Source organism: Hypanus sabinus, chromosome 18 (genome assembly GCF_030144855.1).
Source record: "Hypanus sabinus isolate sHypSab1 chromosome 18, sHypSab1.hap1, whole genome shotgun sequence".
Lineage (NCBI taxonomy): Eukaryota > Metazoa > Chordata > Chondrichthyes > Myliobatiformes > Dasyatidae > Hypanus > Hypanus sabinus.
The window spans coordinates 77659133-77680723 of NC_082723.1; the positions used below are offsets into that span (position 1 = coordinate 77659133).

The window sequence follows — 21591 nt, forward strand, 5'->3', positions numbered from 1 at the left end:
GAAATTGTCGTGAGGTGAATAAACAGTCTGTTTCCTACAGATGGGGAATCAAGAAACTTGTTCAAGTCAAATTCAGTGTCGTCTGACTGTGCATATACACAACCAAACAAAACAACATTCCTCCAGTGCACAGTGTACCCACACAATATATATCACACACAGCACAGAAACTCTTCCTTTCCGGTGCTGAAGAAGGGTCTCTGTCTCAAATATCGACTGTTTATTCATTTCCATAGATGCTGAGCTGCTGAGATCCTGCAGCATTATGAAATATTATCAACCAGAAACATTATATCTTTCCCTCTCTGCGTATTGGCTGACCTGCTCACCATTTATATCAATATGTTCTTATTTCAAGAATGCTAGAAGTTTTGAAGATCGTTTCAGGAAAATTGTCATCTTTTGGGGTTTTTTTTGTCTCTGTGATTTGAGTGCTTTTCAAATCTGCATTTTAACGCTCTTTATTTTGTTCTGCTTTCAGTTATCCAGTCACTCATTGCACTTGTCAATGACCCACAGCCTGAGCATCCTCTAAGAGCTGACCTAGCTGAAGAATACTCTAAGGACCGTAAAAAATTCTTTAAGAACGCTGAAGAGTTTACTAAGAAATATGCAGAAAAACGACCAGTGGACTAAGACTTCTGTCAAACTGCCTTTCTGACCATCAGATTCTGGGCAGTACATTTCAACAACACCATCCAGCAGGACTCTGAACACGTGCAAGTGTCACCTTTGGTGTTAACTTGTGGCTGTTACTAACTTTCTACAGTTTTCATATAATCAGAAGTGGTTTAGATAATGACTGTTCAGATGGGATTAAAACTTTAAATAAAACAGTCTAGTTCTGCTTTCTAGTTTAAAAACACAAAATCACTGCTTAGTAAACAACTTTTCTCTCTCAATTCCACAAGTTCTTTTAACAGATGGTGTTCTATTCTTGAGCTTTTTTGTTTTCCTTCAAATCCATGTTTCCCTTTATTGCCTCTGCTTTTTTCTTTCAATAAAAATTACGCGATCCAAACCAATCTCTCAGTGAAGAATGACAAAGTCCTGAAGGAGGTGGGCAAGTGTTTTCTTTTTAGCTTTGAATGTTCTGCAAGTGAACCTGGCCTACAGTGTATTTAGAAGCTGGGAAGGGGAAATGCTAACATGGCCAGCGAGAGTAGATCAGCCTGTTCCAATGTAATTTAGCTCTGTTACTATACAGTAAAGTTGACAAAATAGGAATTTTTGGGCTGAATTTTTTTTAAGTGTTTTTTTACACCCATTCCTTGGTTACCTCTGAATTAACTGACTTGCAGAGGATTTGTCCCTGGCGTAGGTTATCAGGCCATGACCCTAAACATTGGCCACTGTCCACATTGCCTTGAGCTTCCGCATCCAAGCAGATGCTGACAAGTTGCACGTACAGTGAGGCAACTCAAATTGGTAATGTTTTAAACCAGCGTCAAGCTGTTTGCGGTTTGGTGGTCAGTATTAATCAACTGAGAATTCAAAGTTAGCAGTAGGAATATGCATGAAGTGATTCCATGGGCAGACAGAGTCCCCCGTATTCTCCTTCTGGCCACTGTTTAGATCTTTGTGTGCTGTGATTCAGGCATTTGATTCCGCCTCTTGGTTAATTTTTGCTCATTTAACAAGATTCAGAAACTCTCTGTGCACCTGTGGAATAGATCCTGCACAATCTGCTTCACTAGTTTAGGAATGGTGTTACCTCAACTTAGCATTTGTAGAGATGGTTGGTCTTTTTTTTTAAAAAAACCTTGCATCCAGCTTGGCTCAGTTTTGGGGAAATTTGAGCCAAACCTCCACGCTCCTTCCATGCTGATCTTTGGCTCCAGAAAACGTGTTTGCATCCAACTGATACAGTAGAGAGGTAAAAGTATTTGACATCACAGCGTTGCTCTACGAGTAAAGGTCTGGGGTGTTTAATTTCAGGGCTTTGTCACATTTAAAATTTCAATCATCTTGTAACTTGAGGTGAAAATGCCTATTTCTACCCTGTCTTAGACAGCCTGATTACTGGGTGGAAACTCGCACTGGGCAAGACGGTGTTGCCCACAGCAGGTGATCTGTTGCTCATTTTCCATTTTGTTTTTTCCTCAAACATATTTCCATGTTTTAATCTGGGAAAGAATAGAAAATAAATTGAAATTGGAACTTAAGGATAAAGGTATTTGGAAAAAGTATTTACACTGCTGAAATGTAAGTAAGTGGAGTATGTCAAAGTATGTCATTTAAGCTTATATTTTAACCACTGAAGCTCTGAAATTGTATCCTGTTTTGACTCGTGTACACTGTTAACCTGCAGGTACTGTCTGTACAATGGTAGCAACCACCCTCTCAACTTAAGTACCCCGAATCATTTTTTTTAAGCAGTCAATATTAAAATTAGTCTGGATAAAGCTTAATTGTCTCAATTGGGTTTGTATAGAAAATTGTGAATGAAACTGGATCTGACAAACTTCCGGGCACTTTGGGATTCAAATAAAACTTCATGCGGTTTATTACTCTTCATGCAGTGTATTACTGGAAATCTGAGCACACTCTTTCTCTCTACATCCCACTTCCTTCTGTCACTCATTGGGATGAAGTTGTGTGAGGTATAATTTGGGGTACTGCATGCAGTTCTGGTCACCTATCTGCAGGGAAGATATCACTTAGATTGAAAGAATACAGAGAAAAATTAGAAGTATGATGCTGGAACTTGAGGACCTGAGTTATACGGAAAAGTTGAATAGCTTAGGACATTATTCCCTGAGAGCGTTTGAGAATGAGGGGAGGTATGATTTACAAAATTATGGTGCAGATAGGGTTAATGCAAGCACCCATTTTCCACCGACATTGGGTGACACTAGAACTGAAAGCTATCAAGCTATCAATAAGAGTGAAAGAGTACAGAGAAAATTTACAAGGCCATTGCTGTGACTTGAGCACCTGAGTTATAGGAAATTAGGACTGTATTCCCTAGAGTGAAGGGAAATGAGGGGAGATTTGATAGAGGTATACAAATTTTGAGGGGTATAGATAGGGTAAATGCAAGCAGGCTTTTTTCCACTGAGGTTCGTTGAGACTAGAACTGGAGGTCACAGGTGAAGGATGAAATGTTTATGGGAAACATGAGCGGAAATCACTCAGAGTGGTACAAATGTAGAACGAGCTGCCAGTGGAAGTGGTAACATTTAAGCGAAGTTTGGCTAAGTAAATGGAGGGGAGGGGCTAGATCAAATAATAGAAAAGGACTAGATGGGCCAAAGTGCCTGTTTCTGTGTTGTAGTACTCTATGGCTCTGACTGTTAGCTTTTCCTTTCCCTAGTTGTACCTGTCTACAAAAGAACACACTCATAATGAACTATACCTTCATTCTATACAAAGGGAATTAAGTCATTCCTGAAATCCTATTTGGCCGAGCCTTCTAGCAATACAATCCTTTCTCTCTGGTAGTGATATGGAATTCAAAAACAAAATCTTGTCTTGATTAAATAAATGATCTGGTACGTTAGGAACCTGTTTTCAGAAGGATCGATATACAGTATTAAGCCTGAATTTTAAACCTTAGATTTATCGAGATAAAAACAAAATTATACAGCCCTTTTAAAATATCTAATCATTCTAAATGATCTAACAGACTTAAGAGAAAGATTTAAACTCTAAACAGCAAGGTTTTCATTGAGTGACACTAAACGTGGGGAAAGGATTGAAGGAGACGGTCTTACACTTTGAATTATATAAATACTCCCCAATTTTAAAAAAAAGTTCTGATTGATTAGGGTGCTCTTGTTAAACTTCAAAGATACTTCACCAATTGTGGCTTTGAATTTAATTTAGTTTAAAAACTGTTATTCTAACACCACCCTCTCAGATAAATTTAAGGTTAAGAAGGCTTATGGAATGCTTGTTTTTATTAGTCAAGGCATTGATTTCAGAAGTCAAAAGGTTATGTTGCAAATTTATAAAGCTCGGGTTAGGCCGCATCTGGTGTATTGCATACAGTTTTGGTCGCCCGGTATATAAAGGATGTTGAGGCTTTAGAGAGGATGCCGAAGAGGTTCACTAGGATGCTGCCTGCTTTTGAGAATGAGTGCTATCATGAGAGGCTGGACAAACTTGGGTTGTTTTCTGTGGAGTACCAGAGGCTGAGGGGAGATCAGAGAGGTTTATAAAATTATGAGGAGAATAGATAGAGTAGCTGTTTCCTGAGGTTGAGATGTCTAATACCAGAGGGCATGCATTGAGGGTTAGAGTGGGTAGGTCCAAAGGGTTTGTGAAGGGTGAGTTTTTTTTACTTAAGAGAGTCGTAGATGCCTGCAGTGTAGATACCATGCACTGCCTAGTATGGTGGTAGAGGCAGATATGTTAGAGGCTTTTAAGAGGCGTTTGGATAGGCATATAGATGTAAGGAAGATGGAGGGGATATGGACATGGTGTAGGTAAGAGGGATTAGTGTCTGGGTGTTTTTGATTTGTTTTTTAGCTGGTTGGCACAACACTGGGCTGAATGGCCTGTTCCTATGCTTTACTGTTTTATGTTCTATTAGTAGTAAGGTTTCTAATATTGAATAAATCTATACCAGTGTGAGGTTTCTCAGGCCAAGAGCTGCAGTGTGGCAGATCCATGCAATATAAACAGGATTCAAGGAGGCTGAAATCTGTATTGCAACAGGCGATCCCCAGTATTGGGTGTCAATACCATTCTACAGGATTAGTATCAGAGCAAAGTTTAAACAATAAATTCATATAGTCTCAGGGATGTTATCTTAAAGGTTGTAACAAAACAGGATGGAATTTGTCCTTTCGATTCTATGACATCTCCTGTGGAGCAATACTGTTAGCCCCATTTCCTTACAACTCTCTTTCTCACACATGCTCATCAACTTCCCTTTGATAGTTTTTTTCTGTACCTATACCAAGGGGTAACTTGCATCCATTAATCAATCACCATGTCTTTGTGATCCATAAGACCATAGAATATGGGAGCAGAATTAAACCATTTGACCTGTTGAGTCTGCTGCGCCGTTTCATCATGGCTGATTCATTTTCCCTCCTACCCCCGTTCTCCTGCCTTCTCCCAGTATTTCTTTATACCCTGACTAATCAAGAATCTATCAACCTGTCTTAAATATACCCATTGACTTGGCCTCCACAGATTCACCATTCTGCTGAAAGAAATTACTCCTTATTTCTGTTCTAAATGAACCCCATTCTACTCTGAGACTGCGCCCTCTGATCCTAGACACCCCTACCATAGGAAACATCCTCTTCCCATCCACTCTACTGAGGCTTTTCAACATTCAATAGGTTTCAATGAGATTTCCCTCTTGTTCTTCTGAATTCCAGTGAGTACAGGCCCAGAGCCATCAAACACTCCTCATAGATAAGCCTTTCAATCCTGGAATCGTTTTCGTGAACCTCCTTTCAACCTTCTCCAACTTAAATAATGTGGGAGGAAACTCACGTTCTCATGGAAAGAACATGGAGACTCCAGAGCCAGTCCACTGCAGCAACACAAATGACTGAACAAGCTACAGATGCTGCAGACTGGCAATCAAAGACTAATAAAATGTCCTTGATTTCAAATGCTATTTCCTCAAAAATGCTGCCTGACTTGCTGAATTCTTCCAGTATTCTGCTTCTGTTAAGAAATATCACAGATTATAACTGGTAAGTGCTGTAGAGTTTATTTTCACCATGTGCTTCAGCAGGTAAAGTGCACAAAATACTGTGAAAAACAATATAAAACACAAAATCGAAAGAATCCAGGCATGTTCAGTTCAGCTCGGATTTAATTGAGGCTGCCCTAATTCAAAATCGCCCAAAAATCGGTGAGAACAGAAACACATCATAACATGAACTGTGCAATCCATAAACATGTCGTTTAAACCTTGTCCAAGACCCAGAACTCTGACATGATCACTGTCTCCATGTTTTTGTAAAGTAATTCCAGCTGTCTCTATTAACTCAATTTAGCTTCCCTAGTGACCAGGTGTGACTATTTTACTGATCAAAGTTCAAAGTAACTTTTATTATTAAAGTACATATATGTCACCACATACAATCATATAACCATATAACAATTACAGCATGGAAACAAGCCATCTCGGCCCTTCTAGTCCACGCCGAGCGCTTAATCTCACCTAGTCCTACCGATCTGCACTGAGCCCATAAATCTCCATTCCTTTCCTGTCCATTTACCTATCCAACTTTACTTTAAATGACAATATCAAACCTGCCTCTACCACTTCTACTGGAAGCTCGTTTCACACTCTGAGTAAAGAAGTTACCCCTTGTGTTACCCCTAAACTTTTGCCCCCTAACTCTCAACTCATGTCCTCTTGTTTGAATCTCCCCTACTCTCAATGGAAAAAGCCTATCCACGTCAACTCTATCTATCCCCATTATTTTAAATACCTCTATCAAGTCCCCCCTCAACCTTCTACGCTCCAAAGCATAAAGACCATAGAACACTACAGCACAGCACAGGCCCTTCAGCCCTCCGTGTTGTGTTACGAATTTGGAGCAACTCTGATGGGCCGAAGGGTGCAAAGTCGTCCCCTCCTTTTTGAGAATCACAAGATTGCTTTTATTTCGGGTCTGATACCCAGGAAATGAGAGAGATACACATCACGTCAGTAATGAGAGAGAGATGCAGGATAACAGAAAAGGCAGTTGTTATTGACAACGCAGGAATACACAAAAAGTGGAATGTCTCCTAACAAAAGCGGAACGGAACCACTAATTACAGCTATTGTCTCTTGGAGAAGGAATTGTGTATTGAGTACTGTACTATTCATTGAAACCTCTCAGGGGGCAACCGGAGTGGTCTGGTTGAGGGATTGCATCATCCCAACCTGATTGACATCTGAGACCTCATGAGTGAGGATAAAAGTCGGGTCTGGGGAACACCCCTCAGACACACCAGGAGAAGCGCTACGAGACCGGTGGGGGGGCATGTGTGTGTCCCCAACCTTGCCTGGGTGGTGAGTCCTCCACGGAACGGCCTAGTTAAAGGACGGATATGGATCAAGATCGTAACAAGGAAAGTCGGCAAGTTTCTCACTCTCTCTCTCTCTCTCTCTCCAACAATTGCCACACGGTGATCAGCAACGACTGCAGCCTATATGAACTGAACTGAACTTTATATTTCCATCGGACAATTCATTATCCCCTAGAAAACGATAGAGCTTATTTCTTATTGATGATTATTATACCTGCACTTTTAGGTTTAGTATTGAAGACGTAAATTATCTGTATATTTGCATTGATATTATTTTTGTGTATTTTTACTAATAAATACTGTTAAAATAGTATCATCAGACTTCAACGGACACTCCTATCTTTGTTGGTAAGACACCCAGTTACGGGGTTCGTAACAGTTGTGCTGACCCATATAATCCTTAAAAACAAGTACTAAACCCACACTACCCCATAACCCTCCATTTTTCTCTCATCCATGTGCCTGTCCAAGAGGCTCTTAAATACCACTAATGTTTTAGCCTCCACCACCATCCCTGGCAAGACATTCCAGGCACTCACAAACCTCTGTGTAAAAAAACTTACCCCTGATGTCTCCCATAAACTTCCCTCCCTTAATTTTGTACATATGCCCTCTGGTGTTTGCTATTGGTGCCCTGGGAAACAGGTACTGACTATCCACCCTATCTATGCCTTTCATAATTTTGTAGACTTCTATCAAGTCCCCTCTCATTTTTTTATGCTCCAAAGAGAAAAGTCCCAGCTCTGCTAACCTTGCTTCATTTGACTTGTTCTCCAAACCAGGCAACAGCCTGGTAAATCTCTGCACCCTCTCCATAGCTTCCACATCCTTTCTATAGTGAGGTGACCAGAATTGAACACAATACTCTAGGGGAGATTTGTAGAGTTGCAACATGACCTCTCTACTCTTGAACTCAATCCCCCTGTTAATGAAGCCTAGCATCCCATAGGCCTTCTTAACTACCCTATCAAACTGTGCAGCAACCTTGAGAGACATATGGATTTGAACCCCAAGGTACCTTTGTTCATCCACACTCTTAAGTAATTGCCCATTAATCCTGTACTCAGTCTTCTGGTTTGTCCCTCCAAAATGCATCACCTCACACTTGTCCGGATTGAACTCCATCTGCCATTTTTCTGCCCAAATCTGCAGCCTGTCTATATCCTCTTGTAACCTTTTGCAACCTACAGCTTCATCACAACTCCTCCAATCTTCGTGTCATCCACAAACTTACTCACCCATCCTTCCACCTCTACATCCAGGTCAATTATAAAAATCACAAATAGCAGGGGTCCCAGGACAGATCCCTGCGGCAATCCACTAGTCACCGACCTCCAGGCAGAATACTTTCCTTCCACATCTACCCTCTACTTTCTTCCTTTATGCCAATTTTTTATCCAAACAGCCAAGGTTCCACTTATCCCATGCCTCATGACTTTCTGAATGAGTCTCTCATGAGGAACCTTGTCAAATACTTTGCTAAAGTCCACATCCACTGCCGTACCCTCATCAATTTTTTTTGTTACATCTTCAAAAAACTCATTCAGGCTCGTGGGCACGATCTTCCCTTCACAAAGCCATGTTGACTATCCATGAGTAGACTGTACTTCTCCAAATGCTCATAGATCCTATCCTTAAGAATGCTTTCCAGTAGTTTGCATACCACTGACATAAGACTCACCGGTCTATAGTTCCCAGGTTTCTCCCTATTACCTTTTTTAAACACTTGCCACTCTCCAGTCCTCCGGCACTTACCCTGCAGCCAAAGAGGATTCAAAGATTATAGCTAATGCTCCTGCGATCTCTTCTCTCAATTCGCACAACAACCTGGGGTGTATCATATCCGGCCCTGGGGATTTATCAATCTTAATGTTTTTAAGAAGATCCAGCACTTCTTCTTCCTTAATCTCCACATTGTCCAGCACACAGGCCCACTCAACTTCGACCTCATCCTGATCAAGATCCTTTTCACTTGTGAATATTCAAGCTAAGTATTCATTTAGGACCTCCCCAACCTCCTCCGCTTCCAGGCACATGTTGCCCTCTTTATCCTTTAGCGGTCCCACCTTCATTCTCGTCATCCTCCTATTCTTCACATACACATAGAATGCCTTGGGGTTCTCCTTAATCCTACATGCCAAGGCCTTCTCATGCCCCCTTCGAGCTCTCCTAAGTCCTTTCTTTAGCTCCTTCCTGGCTACCCTGTATTTCTCATAAGCCCCTCCCTTTTCCTGCTTATATCTAACATATGCTTCCATTTTCCTCTTGGCGGGTTGCCTCACACATTTTGTCAGCCACGGTTCCCCTTTCCTACCATTTTTTCCTTGCCTCAGTGGGACAAACCTATCCTAAACCCAGCTCAAGTGGTCCCTAAACTTTTCCCACATTACTTCTGTGCTTTCCCCTTTGAACATCTGTTTCCAATTTACTCTCGCTAGTTCCTGCCTCACTCCTTCAAAGTCAGCCCGTCCCCAGTTAAGTCCTTTACCATTTCGTCTGAGTTTATCCCTTTCTTGTTCAACCTTTCTCTGTAACTTAGGTGCTGAAACCTAATCAGACCATGTCTATCCAGATAATTATATATACCATCTCTAAGAATACTTTCCATTAATTTACCCACCACCAACGTCAAACTTACAGGCCTATAGTTGCTAGGTTTACTCTTAGAACCCTTTTTAAACAATGGAACTACATGAGCAATATGCCAATCCTCTGGCACCACCTCCATTTTTCATGACGTTTGAAATATTTCAGTCAGAGCCGCTGCTATTTCTACACTAACTTCCCTCAAGGTCCTAGGGAAAATCCTGTCAGGATCTGGAGATTTATCCACTTTTATATTCCTGAACAGTGCCAATATTTCCTCCTTAATCATCATAGTTTCCATAACTTCCCTACTTGTTTCCCTTACCTTACACAATTCAATATCCTTCTCCTCTGTGAATATCGAAGAAAATAAATTGTTCAAAAACTCCCTCATCTCTTTTGGCTCCACACATAGCTAAGGGATTACCTAAGGGACCAATTTTATCCCTCACTATCCTTTGGCTATTAATATAACTGTAGAAACCCTTTGGATTTATTTTCACCTTACTTGCCAAAGCAACCTCGTATCTTCTTTTAGCTTTTCTAATTTCTTTCTTAAGATTCTTCTTACATTCTTTATATTCCTCGTGCACCTCATTTACTCCATGCTGCCTATATTTATTGTAGATATCTCTCTTTTTCTGAACCAAGTTTCCAATATCCCTTGAAAACCATGGCTCTCTCAAACTTTTAACCTTTCCTTTCAACCTAACAGGAACATAAAAATTCTGTATCCTCAAAATTTCCCCTTTAAATGACCTCCATTTCTCTATTACATCCTTCCCATAAAACAAATTGTCCCAATCCACTCCTTCTAAATCCTTTTGCATTCTCTAATCAAAAATCTCAACCCTGGGTCCAGTCCTATCGTCCTCCATAGTTATATTGAAACCAATGGCATTGTGATCACTGGACCCGAAATGCTCCCCAACGCATACCTCCATCACCTGACCTATCTCATTCCCTAACAGGAGATCCAACACTGCCCCTTCTCTAGTTGGTACCTCTATGTATTGCTACAAAAAACTATCCTGCACACATTTTACAAACTCCAAACCATCCAGCCCTTTTACAGTATGGGCTTCCCAGTCTATGCGTGGAAAATTAAAATCTCCCACAATTACAACCCTGTGCTTACTACAAATATCTGCTATCTCCTTACAAATTTGCTCCTCCAATTCTCTCTACCCATTAGGTGGTCTATAATACACTCTGATAAGTGTTACTACACCTTTCCCATTCCTCACTTCCATCCAAATAGCCACCCTAGACGACCCCTCTATCCTGCAAGAGCACTGCTGTAATTGTTTTCTCTGACAAGCAATGCAACACCTCCCCCTCTTGTCCCTCCAATTCTATCGCACCTGAAGCAACGAAATCCTGGAATATTTAGTTGCCAATCGCACTCCTCCTGCAACCATGTTTCACTAATAGCTACAACATCATATTTCCAGGTATCAATCCATGGTCTAAGCTCATCCACCTTTCTTACAATGCTCCTAGCATTAAAATAAATGCATTTAAGAAATTGTCCATCTCTTACTCTCTGTTTATCTCTAACGGTGCAAACAACTTTACTATCTTCTTTTTCTTCCTTCTCCCATACATCTGTTCCTAGGCTCTGGTTCCCCTCCCCCCTTGTACCTAGTTTAAATCCACTGGAGCCTCTCTAGGAAAGCTACCTGCAAGAATATTTGTCCCCCTCCAGTTCAGATGTAAACTGTCCCACCAGAACAGGTCTCACTTTCCCTGGAAAACTGCCCAATTACCTATAAATCTGAAGCTCTCCCTCCTGCACCATGCCTTCAGTCACGTGTTGATCCGTGCTATCTTACTATTTCTAAACCCGCCTGCACGTGGCACTTGTAGTAATCCTGAGATTGCTATCCTGGAGGTCCTGTCCTTTAACTTGGCACCTAGCTCCCTAAACTCACCTTTCAGGACCTCCTCCTTCTTCCTACCCACGTCATTGGTCCCTACATGGACCATGACATCTGGCGGCTCACCCTCGCACCAGGGAAGCAACAAACCATCCGAGGTTCTCAATCTCTTCCACAGAACCTCTTGAATCCTGAGATTCATTTTCCTGTGGACATACTCAGCAAATCTATAGAATAGTAACTATAACAGGATCAAAGATCAGCCAGAACGCAGAAGACAAACTGTGCAAATGTAAATATAAATAAATAGCAAAAAATAACCAAAACATAAAATAACAAGGAGTCCTTAAACAAGATCATCAGTTGTGGGAACACCAGAAACAATATGAGTGTAGTTATTCCCTTTTGGTTGACGGGTAGTATCTGTTCTTGTACCTGGTGCTGTGAGTCTTGAGGCTCCTATACCTCCTACCTGATGGCAGCAGTGAGAAAAGAGCTTGGCCTAGGTGGTGAGGATCTTTGATGGATGCTGCTTTCCTACCATGGCATTTCATGCAGCTATGCTCAGTGGTTGGGAGGGCTTTACCTGTGATGGATTGGGCTGAATCCACTACCTTTTATGCTATCTTTCCATTCAAGGACACTGATGTTTCCATACCAGGCTGTGATGTCACCAGTCAATACGCTCTCCACTGCACACCTATAGAAGTCTGTCAAAGCTGTTGATGTCATGCCGAATCTCCACATGAGGAAATAGAGGCACTGTTGTCCTTTCTTTGCAATTACATTTATATGATGGGTCCAGGGCAGGCCCTCTGAGATAGTCACACAGAGGAATTTAAAGTTACTGACTCTCTTTGCCACTGATCCTCCAGTGAGGACTGGCTCATGGATGGATATATGTGCCCTGTGCACTGTGTGACTGTTGGTACTGTTTTGCACTTTGGCACTCGAATAAGACTGGCTGCATTCATGTCTGGTTGAATGACACTGTAACTTGAATTATTTGAACAAGTGAAGCACCAAGTTACACAAATATAGCTTGATTCTGGTGGGAAACCCCTCTCGTGGAAGACGAAAAAGAATAAGAGGGGACTTGATAGAGGTCTACAAGGTTATGAGAGGCATAGATAGGGTGGATAGTCAGTACCTGTTTCCCAGGGCACCAATAGCAAACACCAGAGGGCATATGTACAAAGTTAAGGGAGGGAAGTTTAGGGGAGACATCAAGGGTAAGTTTTTTACACATAGTGTTGTGGGTGCCTGGAATGGCTTGCCAGGGATGGTGGTGGAGGTGAAAACATTAGGGGTATTTAAGAGCCTCTTGGACAGGCACATGGATGAAAGAAAAATGGAGGGTTATGGGGTATTATGGGTTTAGTACTTTTTTTTAAGGATTATATGGGTCGGCACAACATGGAGGGCTGAAGGGCCTGTACTGTGCTGTAGTGTTCTATGGTTCTATAATTTGCCATGCAGTCTGAAAAATGCTAACCTGTTCTCCCTTTTGCAAATTGTATTGGGGGAAGCAGCTGTTTCCATTTAAAGAGGCATGTTGTAGTGTGTGAGGAAACTATAAGTATGACAAGAAGAGCAGTTCATATTTTATTGATTTATTCTGGCCCTTCGAGCCATGCTGAATCCCCTGATTTAACCCTAGCCTAATCATGGGACAATTTACAATGCTCAATAAACCTACCAAACGGTACATCTTTGGAGTGTGGGAGGAAACCCATGCAGTACACAGGGAGAACATACAAACTCCTTATGGATAGTGGCAGGAATTGAACCTGGGTCACTGGGACTGTAAAGCGTTGTGCTAACCGCTACACTAACGTCCCACCCTATCAGGATGTTCCCATTACCACTTGCCCCTCACCAGTATTATCCAGTTAACACACCTTAATGAATTTGACACAACATTAATAAAGTAATTGCACTTTAAATGTGAATTTTATTAAGACATTTGCATTTTTCCAAACTTTATGTGACATATTGAAATCCCCCATTGCTTTATAGCTAAATATTATGTAAATTAATATTATATATATTTCTGCATTTAACATTGAATTAAATAGGCACATCATCAGCCTTGTAGACCCAAAAGTATTTCACAGCTATCTTTGGTTATGGAATAACCTCACACTCTGCAGAAGTGTTTTGAGAATTTAGGATGTCAGTTGTAGCTCATTTAGTGCACGCTTGCCGGTGAGCAGCTGGTGGGCCGTGACAGTACAGAGGCTTTGTTCTGCTTCAGGTCAGTTGCTGAAGTGTACAAGGGAGGTATCCTCAGTCTCTCAATAAACATTATAAAACAAACTTCCTTGGCACTCATCTCACTGTAGTTTGTGTGATTCGCTGCGGGGAACATGCTTGCTTTAGTGTCACCCTGACTACAAAAACTCTGCAGTAGGATGCTTTGTGATATCTTGTGCTCAATCTGCACATTTAGCACCAGTGATCACAGATGAATTCCTCCCTCCATGCATCTTAGATCTTTATATATCTTTTACTGTCTGTGTTCTCCACATAAATAGATTGTATATATACAGTATTGTGCAAAAGTCTAAGCCATTTATGTACAGATAGGATGCCTAGAACTTTTGCAGAGTACTGTAGTAATTTTATGTATTGCACTGTACTGCTGCCACAAAAAAAAACATTTAATACATATGTGAGTGATGATAAACCTGGTTCTTTATTGTGGACTGAGAGTGGGAAGGGGTCAGAGAAAGGGGAACCATCTTTTGGTAGAAGGGAGGGAGCAGGTAGCACCAGAAGGATTCTGTAATGATCAATATACCAATTGTTCAGAATCAAATGACCTTGCCTGGTGTCTCTGGGTTGGGTGCGTCTACATTCGTGCCACTGACTGTCCTACACCCCTCTTGCAGCACTCCACCGGCACCATTCCCAGCATCTTTGCTCCTGCCAGATTCACAAAGTTGCTCTCTGCTCCATGTTGCTTAATACAGTACTATGCAAAAATCTTAGGCACCCTCGCTATCTTGTATGTACCTAAGACTTTTGACAGTACTGTACATGTATATATATATATACAATGTGATTAAATAACATTAATTATATGTAATATATAATTAAATAACATTAAATAATTATATATTATATAATTAATTTATATATGATATATAAATATACAATATATAATCTACTTTCATAGAGTGGAGAAAGTTGAGGGGAGACTTAACAGAGGCACTCAATCATGAAACATTTAAAATGAATTAAAGAGATACTTCTATGCGGTACAACGATGTGTTTGGCAGAAACCTCCCAGTTTGAAATAAGAGCAGCATGGTGTTGTGATCTAGGATTCATGTATTTTCCCTGATAAGGCAGATGTAATAGAGGCCACATCAATGTTCCTAGTGCCCTGCCTAACACTGATCCAAACATCACCATAAAACAGACTATCTGTTCATTTCTCTCAGTAAAATCTTTACAGTGCAAAGGGTGACAAGAGCAGGTTCAACAGTAACTTTCCAAAAGGATGTTTGCAAGGGCTGTGAGAGCAAATGTAATAGGACTAATCAGAGAGCTTCCTATCCTAAAAGAGCTGGCACAGGCACTGTGAACAACATGGCCACTGCCTCTGTTGTCCAAATGATTCAAGTCCTTTAATGCTTTGCAATCATTAATCACACCAAGGACTTCAGGACTGGTGCTACAGTGTTTTGCAACAAGAAACCTGAGAGATACTGCATAGGCAAGTGTCGTTGTCGTGGCTATTCCTCGAGGTCGAGGATGATGGTCTTTGTTTCGTTGATCTATCACAGAATGAAGACACCTGTGCGTGTAACATGTACTTGATGTTGCACTCCAAGAAGTACATGATACTTCACAAATCAACCAACTGATTCCAATGGCATAGAAAACACGACGATTGGAGTTGTTGGATTTGTTGCAGCCTTCATCCGCCTTCGCAGCTGTTGAGTTCGAAGTAACTTCGTCCGCCTGTTCCACCGTTGAGGTCTTGGTTGGATTGTTCTTTGTCAGGGACCTCACCCTCGACCTTACCACCATGGGTGACCCTACCAGGAGCATAGCTCCAGACGGCATCGCTCTTGGGGTCTCTGGACCACACAAGCTTCTCCACCACGACAAGGTGGCAATCCACGGAAACAGTCATCCGAGTAAAGTGATTCATGAACCTGCTCTTGTGATGACCAAGGGATTTAATAAAATCATTAAATATTTCTCTTCACCCTGAACTTGAACAGTTTATTGCACAATTTAATATCCCCTATAGAAGTTATCAATCAAGTACAAAATGTTCCTGCACCTAAGACTTGATTTTCTGACTTTATGGGTGAAAAGCTTGAAGAACACCGCATGGTTGTGTGAATCGAATTTCTGCTTGCTACAAGCAGAAGCCCAATTAAGGTGGGGGGAGGGGGAGAAAGAAATACAATGCGGCAGGTGATGGGTGGGACTGGGAGAGGGGATGGGAGGGAAGTAAAGCTCTTTACAATTCCTTTGGTGATTGTTGAGACAAAAATTAAACGTGGGATACTGGAAATGTAATTAAATTCCCCATAAAAGCCTCTCCGGAAAGACACTGAATCATTTTCATTTTCCCCTCTGACGACCTACTGCATCACATAGGAATTGATTCTGGTAATTATTGCACCTTCTAGTACCTCTACAATCTTCCTCCATTTGCTTCAGGGAGTCAGGAAGCAATACTATTATAAATCTTTAAAAGCACACAATTGTATATTCCTCTGTTCGTAATATTTCAGTAGCTTTGGTGCCTTGAGGGTTTCCAGTTCATGAAACCGATCTGCAGATAGGGAGAACTCGTCTGGCCCTTCGCCACATCCACCTTCATTGGGATAGCTGGAATACCCAGGGTGAACCATTAACTCCATAGTCAATATGGTATCATCTTGTCTTTGGGCATCCGCAGGAAAATCTTCCAACAACTGGTAGTGCTTCACTTTCCTCATTGCCATGCCATTTTCTATGGCTGTCTGCAGGCTGGACACTGACATGTCTTTCCCCATTGTTGTTAGGCCAATGTAGATATCGGGCCACCTGGGAGGAGGGAGGATAAAAACAGCTGTCGTTAGGATAAAATATAATACAAAGCTCAACATGCACAAAACTGTCCATTGACATAGTCGGTTTTCAAATGGGGCAGAACTTGCAGAAATAAGAGCAGTTTACCATCTCCATAGGTCATATCCATCCGTCAGACCTAGCATTAGTATTCCAAAATCATATGATTGGTAACATGATTAACTACTGAACTTATTAGTGACAATTTTGCATTTATGCCCTGTCATTTCTGGACTCTGCAAGATGAAAGGCCCTTCTGGCCGAATTAGCCCACCTGCCCAATTACACCCATGTGACCAATTCATCTGTACGTCTTTGGATCGTGGGAAGAAACCAGAACATGCAGAGGAAATGCATGATGTCACTGGAGAATGTAGAAACTCCTTACTGAGGCTGGCGGGAATTGAACCCAGGTTGCTGGCGATGTAAGCAGTTATGCTAAATGCTATGCTGCTGTGTCATCTCCCATGTCCTTTAATCATAAGACACATTAGCAGAATTAGGCCATTTTACCTTTGAGTCTGCTCCACTATGTCATCATGGCTGATCCATTTTCCCTCTCATCCGTATTCTCTTGCCTTCTCCTCGTATCCCTTCATGCCCTGAACAAATATACCCACAACTACCTGTGGCAATGAATTCCGGATTCACCACTCTCTGGCTAACAAAATTCCTTATCTCCGTTCTAAAAGGACACTTCTCTGTTCTGAGGCTGCCCCTCTGGACATAAGAAATATGCTCTCCACATCTGCTCTCTCATAGCCTTTCAACATTCGAAAGGTTTCAATGAGGTCACATGAATTCCAGTGAGTACAGGCCTAGAGCCATTAAACACTCTTTACATGACAAGCCTGGAATCATTTGTGTGAACCTCCTTTGACCCCTCTCCAATGACAGTGCCCAAAACTGCTTTCAATACTCCAAGTGAAGCCTTATAAAGCTTCAACATTACACCCTTGTTTTTATATTCTAGTCCTCTTGAAATGAATGCTAACATTGCATTTGCCTTCCTCACCACTGAAAATTAACTTTTAGGGAATCCTGCACAAGGACTCCCAAGTCCCTTTGCACCCCAGATTTTTTGAATTTTCTCCCAGTTTAGAAAATAGTCCACATTTTTTCCTTCTCCAGATCAAGTCCTTTAATCATCTCCAGATTTCCTCTCAGTTCACCTCTGGAGAAAAAGGGATCTCAAGATGAGCTTGAGCCGGTCAGGCAGGAGCAATGGAAGGAAAGGAAGGGTCTTGGTCCAAAATGCTGACTGTTCATTTCCTTCTGCAGATGCTGCCTGATTTACTGAGTTCAGTTCCATTCCTCTAGAAAGGACTTTCTGTTCTTGCTTTATTAACACTTGTTGCTGCTTTTTAATCAAGTTTCTAACTGGGATTTCAATTCCCCCACTGTGAGTGGAATAGTTATCCACTGTGAATATGACCTGCAATATTTTACACTGAAGAAAGGAGCTGTCTGTTTAACAGTAACTCACAGTATGTGTAAGATATTTGGTGCAGTGATAGGTTTATTTTTGTGGAATGCTTGTTGTAAACGCAGGATTAAATATTTGTGTAGATGTGGTTAACTCGAAGTTCAAAGTAAATTTTATTATCAGAGTACATACACGTAACCATGTACAACCCTGAGATCCATTTTCCTGTGGACATGCTCAGCAACTCAAAAGAACAGTAACTATAACAGGATCAATGAAAGATCAACCAGAGTAAAGCAGAGAACAAACTGTGCAAATGCAAATAGAAATAAATAACAATAAATAATGAGAGCACGAGATAAAGATCCCTTAAAGTGAGATCATTGGTTGTGAGAACCTCTCAGTAGATGAGTATAGTTATCTGCTTCTATTCAAGAGCCTGACATTTGAGGGGTAGTAACTTTCCTGAACCTGGTGTGAGTCCCGAAGCTCTTGCACCTTCTACCTGATGGCAGCAGCGAGCAAAAAACATGGGCTGTGTGGTGGGGATCTCTGATGATGGGTGTTGCTTTCCCGTGACAGCATTTCATGGGGATCTGCTCAATTAAATGAAATTAATGAAGAGTGACGTGTGTTATATGGAAATTTTAATAGCTACACCCATATTAATAGACGAACAAAGAAAAGTTCTAACTGTTTTAAATAGATTTTAAACAGCAGAGAATTGGGCAAGGTATTTGGTGCAGTGATAGGTTTATTTTTGTGGAATGCTTGTTGTAAACGTAGGATTAAATATTTGTGTAGATGTGGTTAACTCGAAGTTCAAAGTAAATTTTATTATCAGAGTACATACACGTAACCATGTACAACCCTGAGATCCATTTTTCCTGTGGACATGGCCCATTTTTATCCTTGCAGTTTCTTAACTCTACATACAAGGATTCTACCTCTCCCGATCCCATGTCACCTCTTTCTGAGGATTTGATTTCACTTTTTAAACCAACAAAGCCACACCACCTCCTCTGCCTACCTGCCTGTCTTTTCAATCCAATATGTATCCTTGGATGTTAAGCTCTAAATCTCCTCTGCAGCTCCTCCAAAGCTTCCACATCCTTCCTATATTGAGGTAATCAGAATTGAACATAATATTCCCAGAGCTCCAACATTACCTTGTGGCTCTTGAACAATGAAGCACATTATGCCTTGCACCATCTCAACTTGAGCAGTATCTTTGAAGGGATTTATGGACATGAACCCCAAGATCCCTCTGTTCCTCCCCACCGCAAGAAACTTGTACTTTGCTTTAAAGTTCGTCCTCCCAAGTGAATCACTTCACACTTTGCCATGTTGAACTCCATCTGCCACTTCTCAGCCCACCTCCACAACAATCAATGTCCCATTATAACCTTCTGCATTATCCACAACACTCCCAACCTTTGTGTTACCTTCAAACTTACTAATCCTCCCTTCCATTTCCTCATAAGTCTAAACTAAGCTTTGAAGAAAAATACCAATGGTATGTTGCTCAAAAGAGAATCTCAGTGCTGGCTTGCCAGTAAGATCTTGCAGAGGACCACTCCAGAACCAAAACCATTGCTACCTGGATCAATTGAAATTTTAGACTGACTGTGTGCTAAGTATGGACACCAAACTCCTTATAGCCAGGGGAATTAGTGGGAGATAAGCTCCCACTGTCTATTAAATGCTCCCAATGGCATGCATCTCCAATAGCCTCTGACAACCAAGTCCCATTCCTAGCCTTCACGTGTGGCTTAGTTACTAAGCCTGACAGAACAGTTTCTACTGACAGAAGGGGCAAAGGCAGTTTACTGATGCCTTAAAACCATTTGCTTCAGGCAGATGGGGCTCGTCAGCAGGGAATGGCTGCTCATCTAGGTGAAGGAAAACTCTGATCTCAAACTTCCACTGCCTCAGAGCCATACCCACTCACGAAGAAGGCTTTGGGAGTAAACCCCCAGGGAACAATCTGAAGCTGGAGTTGAATAAGTTCAATGTTAACTGGGAACTCCGACGACGCTGCTGGTGCTGAACTGTATCGGTCTCTGCTGTTCATTTTGATTCATCAGCTGCATGGAGAGAGGCAGCCGCTTGGTAAGCATGGCAACAGCTTGCTCTCCATGTCATACAGCTGGGACACAACATCCACAGTCAATCACAACCAATGGGCACTGAGATATTGATCAGATGTGATTTAATGAAAGGCAATGAAACAATGAAAACAACATAATTTAGGAAGCAAAATTGCAGAAGATGAAATTAAAAAGCTCAGAAAATGATGGGGATACTCAGCAAGTCAATCAGCATCTAGAGAGAGAGAAACAGTTCATGTTTCAGGTTGATGACTCTCACTCCACAGGCCGGCCTGCTGAGCATCCTGGCTGTTTTGGAATAAGAAGCCGCATTTCTTTTTTCCAACTTTGAATTGTAATGGGTTTTTGACTTTGAATAGTAGGTGGAATAGTGGCTAACAGTGCCAGCAACCCGGGTTCAATTCTGTTGCTGTCTGCAAGGAGCTTGTCTTTTCTGTGTGGTGCTCCATCTTTTCTCCCACATTCCAAAAACGTACAGGTTCAGTAAGTTGCGGACATGCTATGGTGGCGCCAGAAGGATGGTGATGCTTGTGGACTACCCCCAGCACATCGTCACCCTGCGTTGGTTGTTGATGCAAATGATGCATTTCACTGTATGTTTTAACATATGTGACAAATGAAGCAAATCTTTATCTTTATTTCATAAACATGGGGTTTTCTTCTGTTTTGTAGATGCCTGGAAGAGTAAGAATTTCAGGTTGTATACTGTAGACATTCTCTGATATTAAATAGAACCACTGAACCATTGAATAGGAAAGGAATGCAGGGATAACTGATAGCAGGGAGGGAGCAGCAGGTGAATGACCACAACCTCTGGCTTGCAAATCTTGATGGAATCTGCTTCTGTTGTGTGGCTGGGCAACCTTAAGAGTGGATTCTAATCACTTACCTAATTCCATGTCGTTGGAAAACATCCACTGAATTGAATGCGTCCTTTTCAACCTGTAGGTAGAAGTCCATGAGATGTTGTGCTATCTGATCACAGCGATGCAGGCCTGGCTCCACAGGAACACGAGTGTAAATGATGCCATAATCGGAAAGCACTTGGGCAAATACATCGCGGATACCTGCAGTCCAGAAAGTATAAAGGAGCCATGTTAAGTTGATCCAAAATTTTAAGCTTGCTCTACCTCTAGAAACCCCAAACAGGTTCAAAGGGTTAGTTTTTTTCTTTTGTTATTGCTGATTTGGTCTTGGTTGCACATTATATAGTTCAGGCAGGATGGCAGATACGGCAGTTGAATGCTGCTCCTGTAGGATGTGGGAATTCATGGACCTTTTGGTCTCCCAATGACTACACTGTGGGAAGTGCAGCCTACTCCAGCTCATGAAAAGCCACATTAAGGAGCTGGAACTGGAGTTGGATGAACTTAGGATCACCCGGGAGGCAGAGCAATTGATAGATACAACTTTTGAACAGGTGGTTACACCCAGAGTGCAGAATTCAGGGAGTAGATGGGTGAACAGCGAGAGAGGTTAAGGGAGAAAGAAGTCAGTGCAGGGTCCCCTTGTGGCC

General features: G+C 41.6%; 2 protein-coding genes across 9 annotated transcripts in view; one reads left to right on the top strand and one right to left on the bottom strand.

Moving 5' to 3' along the window:
• The window catches only part of LOC132377444 (ubiquitin-conjugating enzyme E2 L3), an 87116-nt gene extending 84601 nt beyond the window's left edge, over positions 1-2515 (top strand). For all 8 annotated transcript variants that reach the window (XM_059943722.1, XM_059943725.1, XM_059943723.1 and 5 more), the window contains one exon: positions 482-2515. In XM_059943722.1, the coding sequence (XP_059799705.1) occupies positions 482-636 (155 nt within the window). In that variant the 3' untranslated portion in view covers positions 637-2515. The remainder of the gene's footprint in view (positions 1-481) is intronic.
• Positions 2516-13396: 10881 nt separating this feature from the next.
• ydjc (YdjC chitooligosaccharide deacetylase homolog) overlaps positions 13397-21591 on the bottom strand; it is a 120556-nt gene continuing 112361 nt past the window's right edge. Inside the window, exons 5-6 of the mRNA XM_059943726.1 lie at positions 20965-21142; positions 13397-16514 (exon numbers count right to left, since the gene is read on the bottom strand). Coding sequence (XP_059799709.1) covers positions 16166-16514; positions 20965-21142 — 527 coding nt within the window. The 3' untranslated portion in view covers positions 13397-16165. The remainder of the gene's footprint in view (positions 16515-20964; positions 21143-21591) is intronic.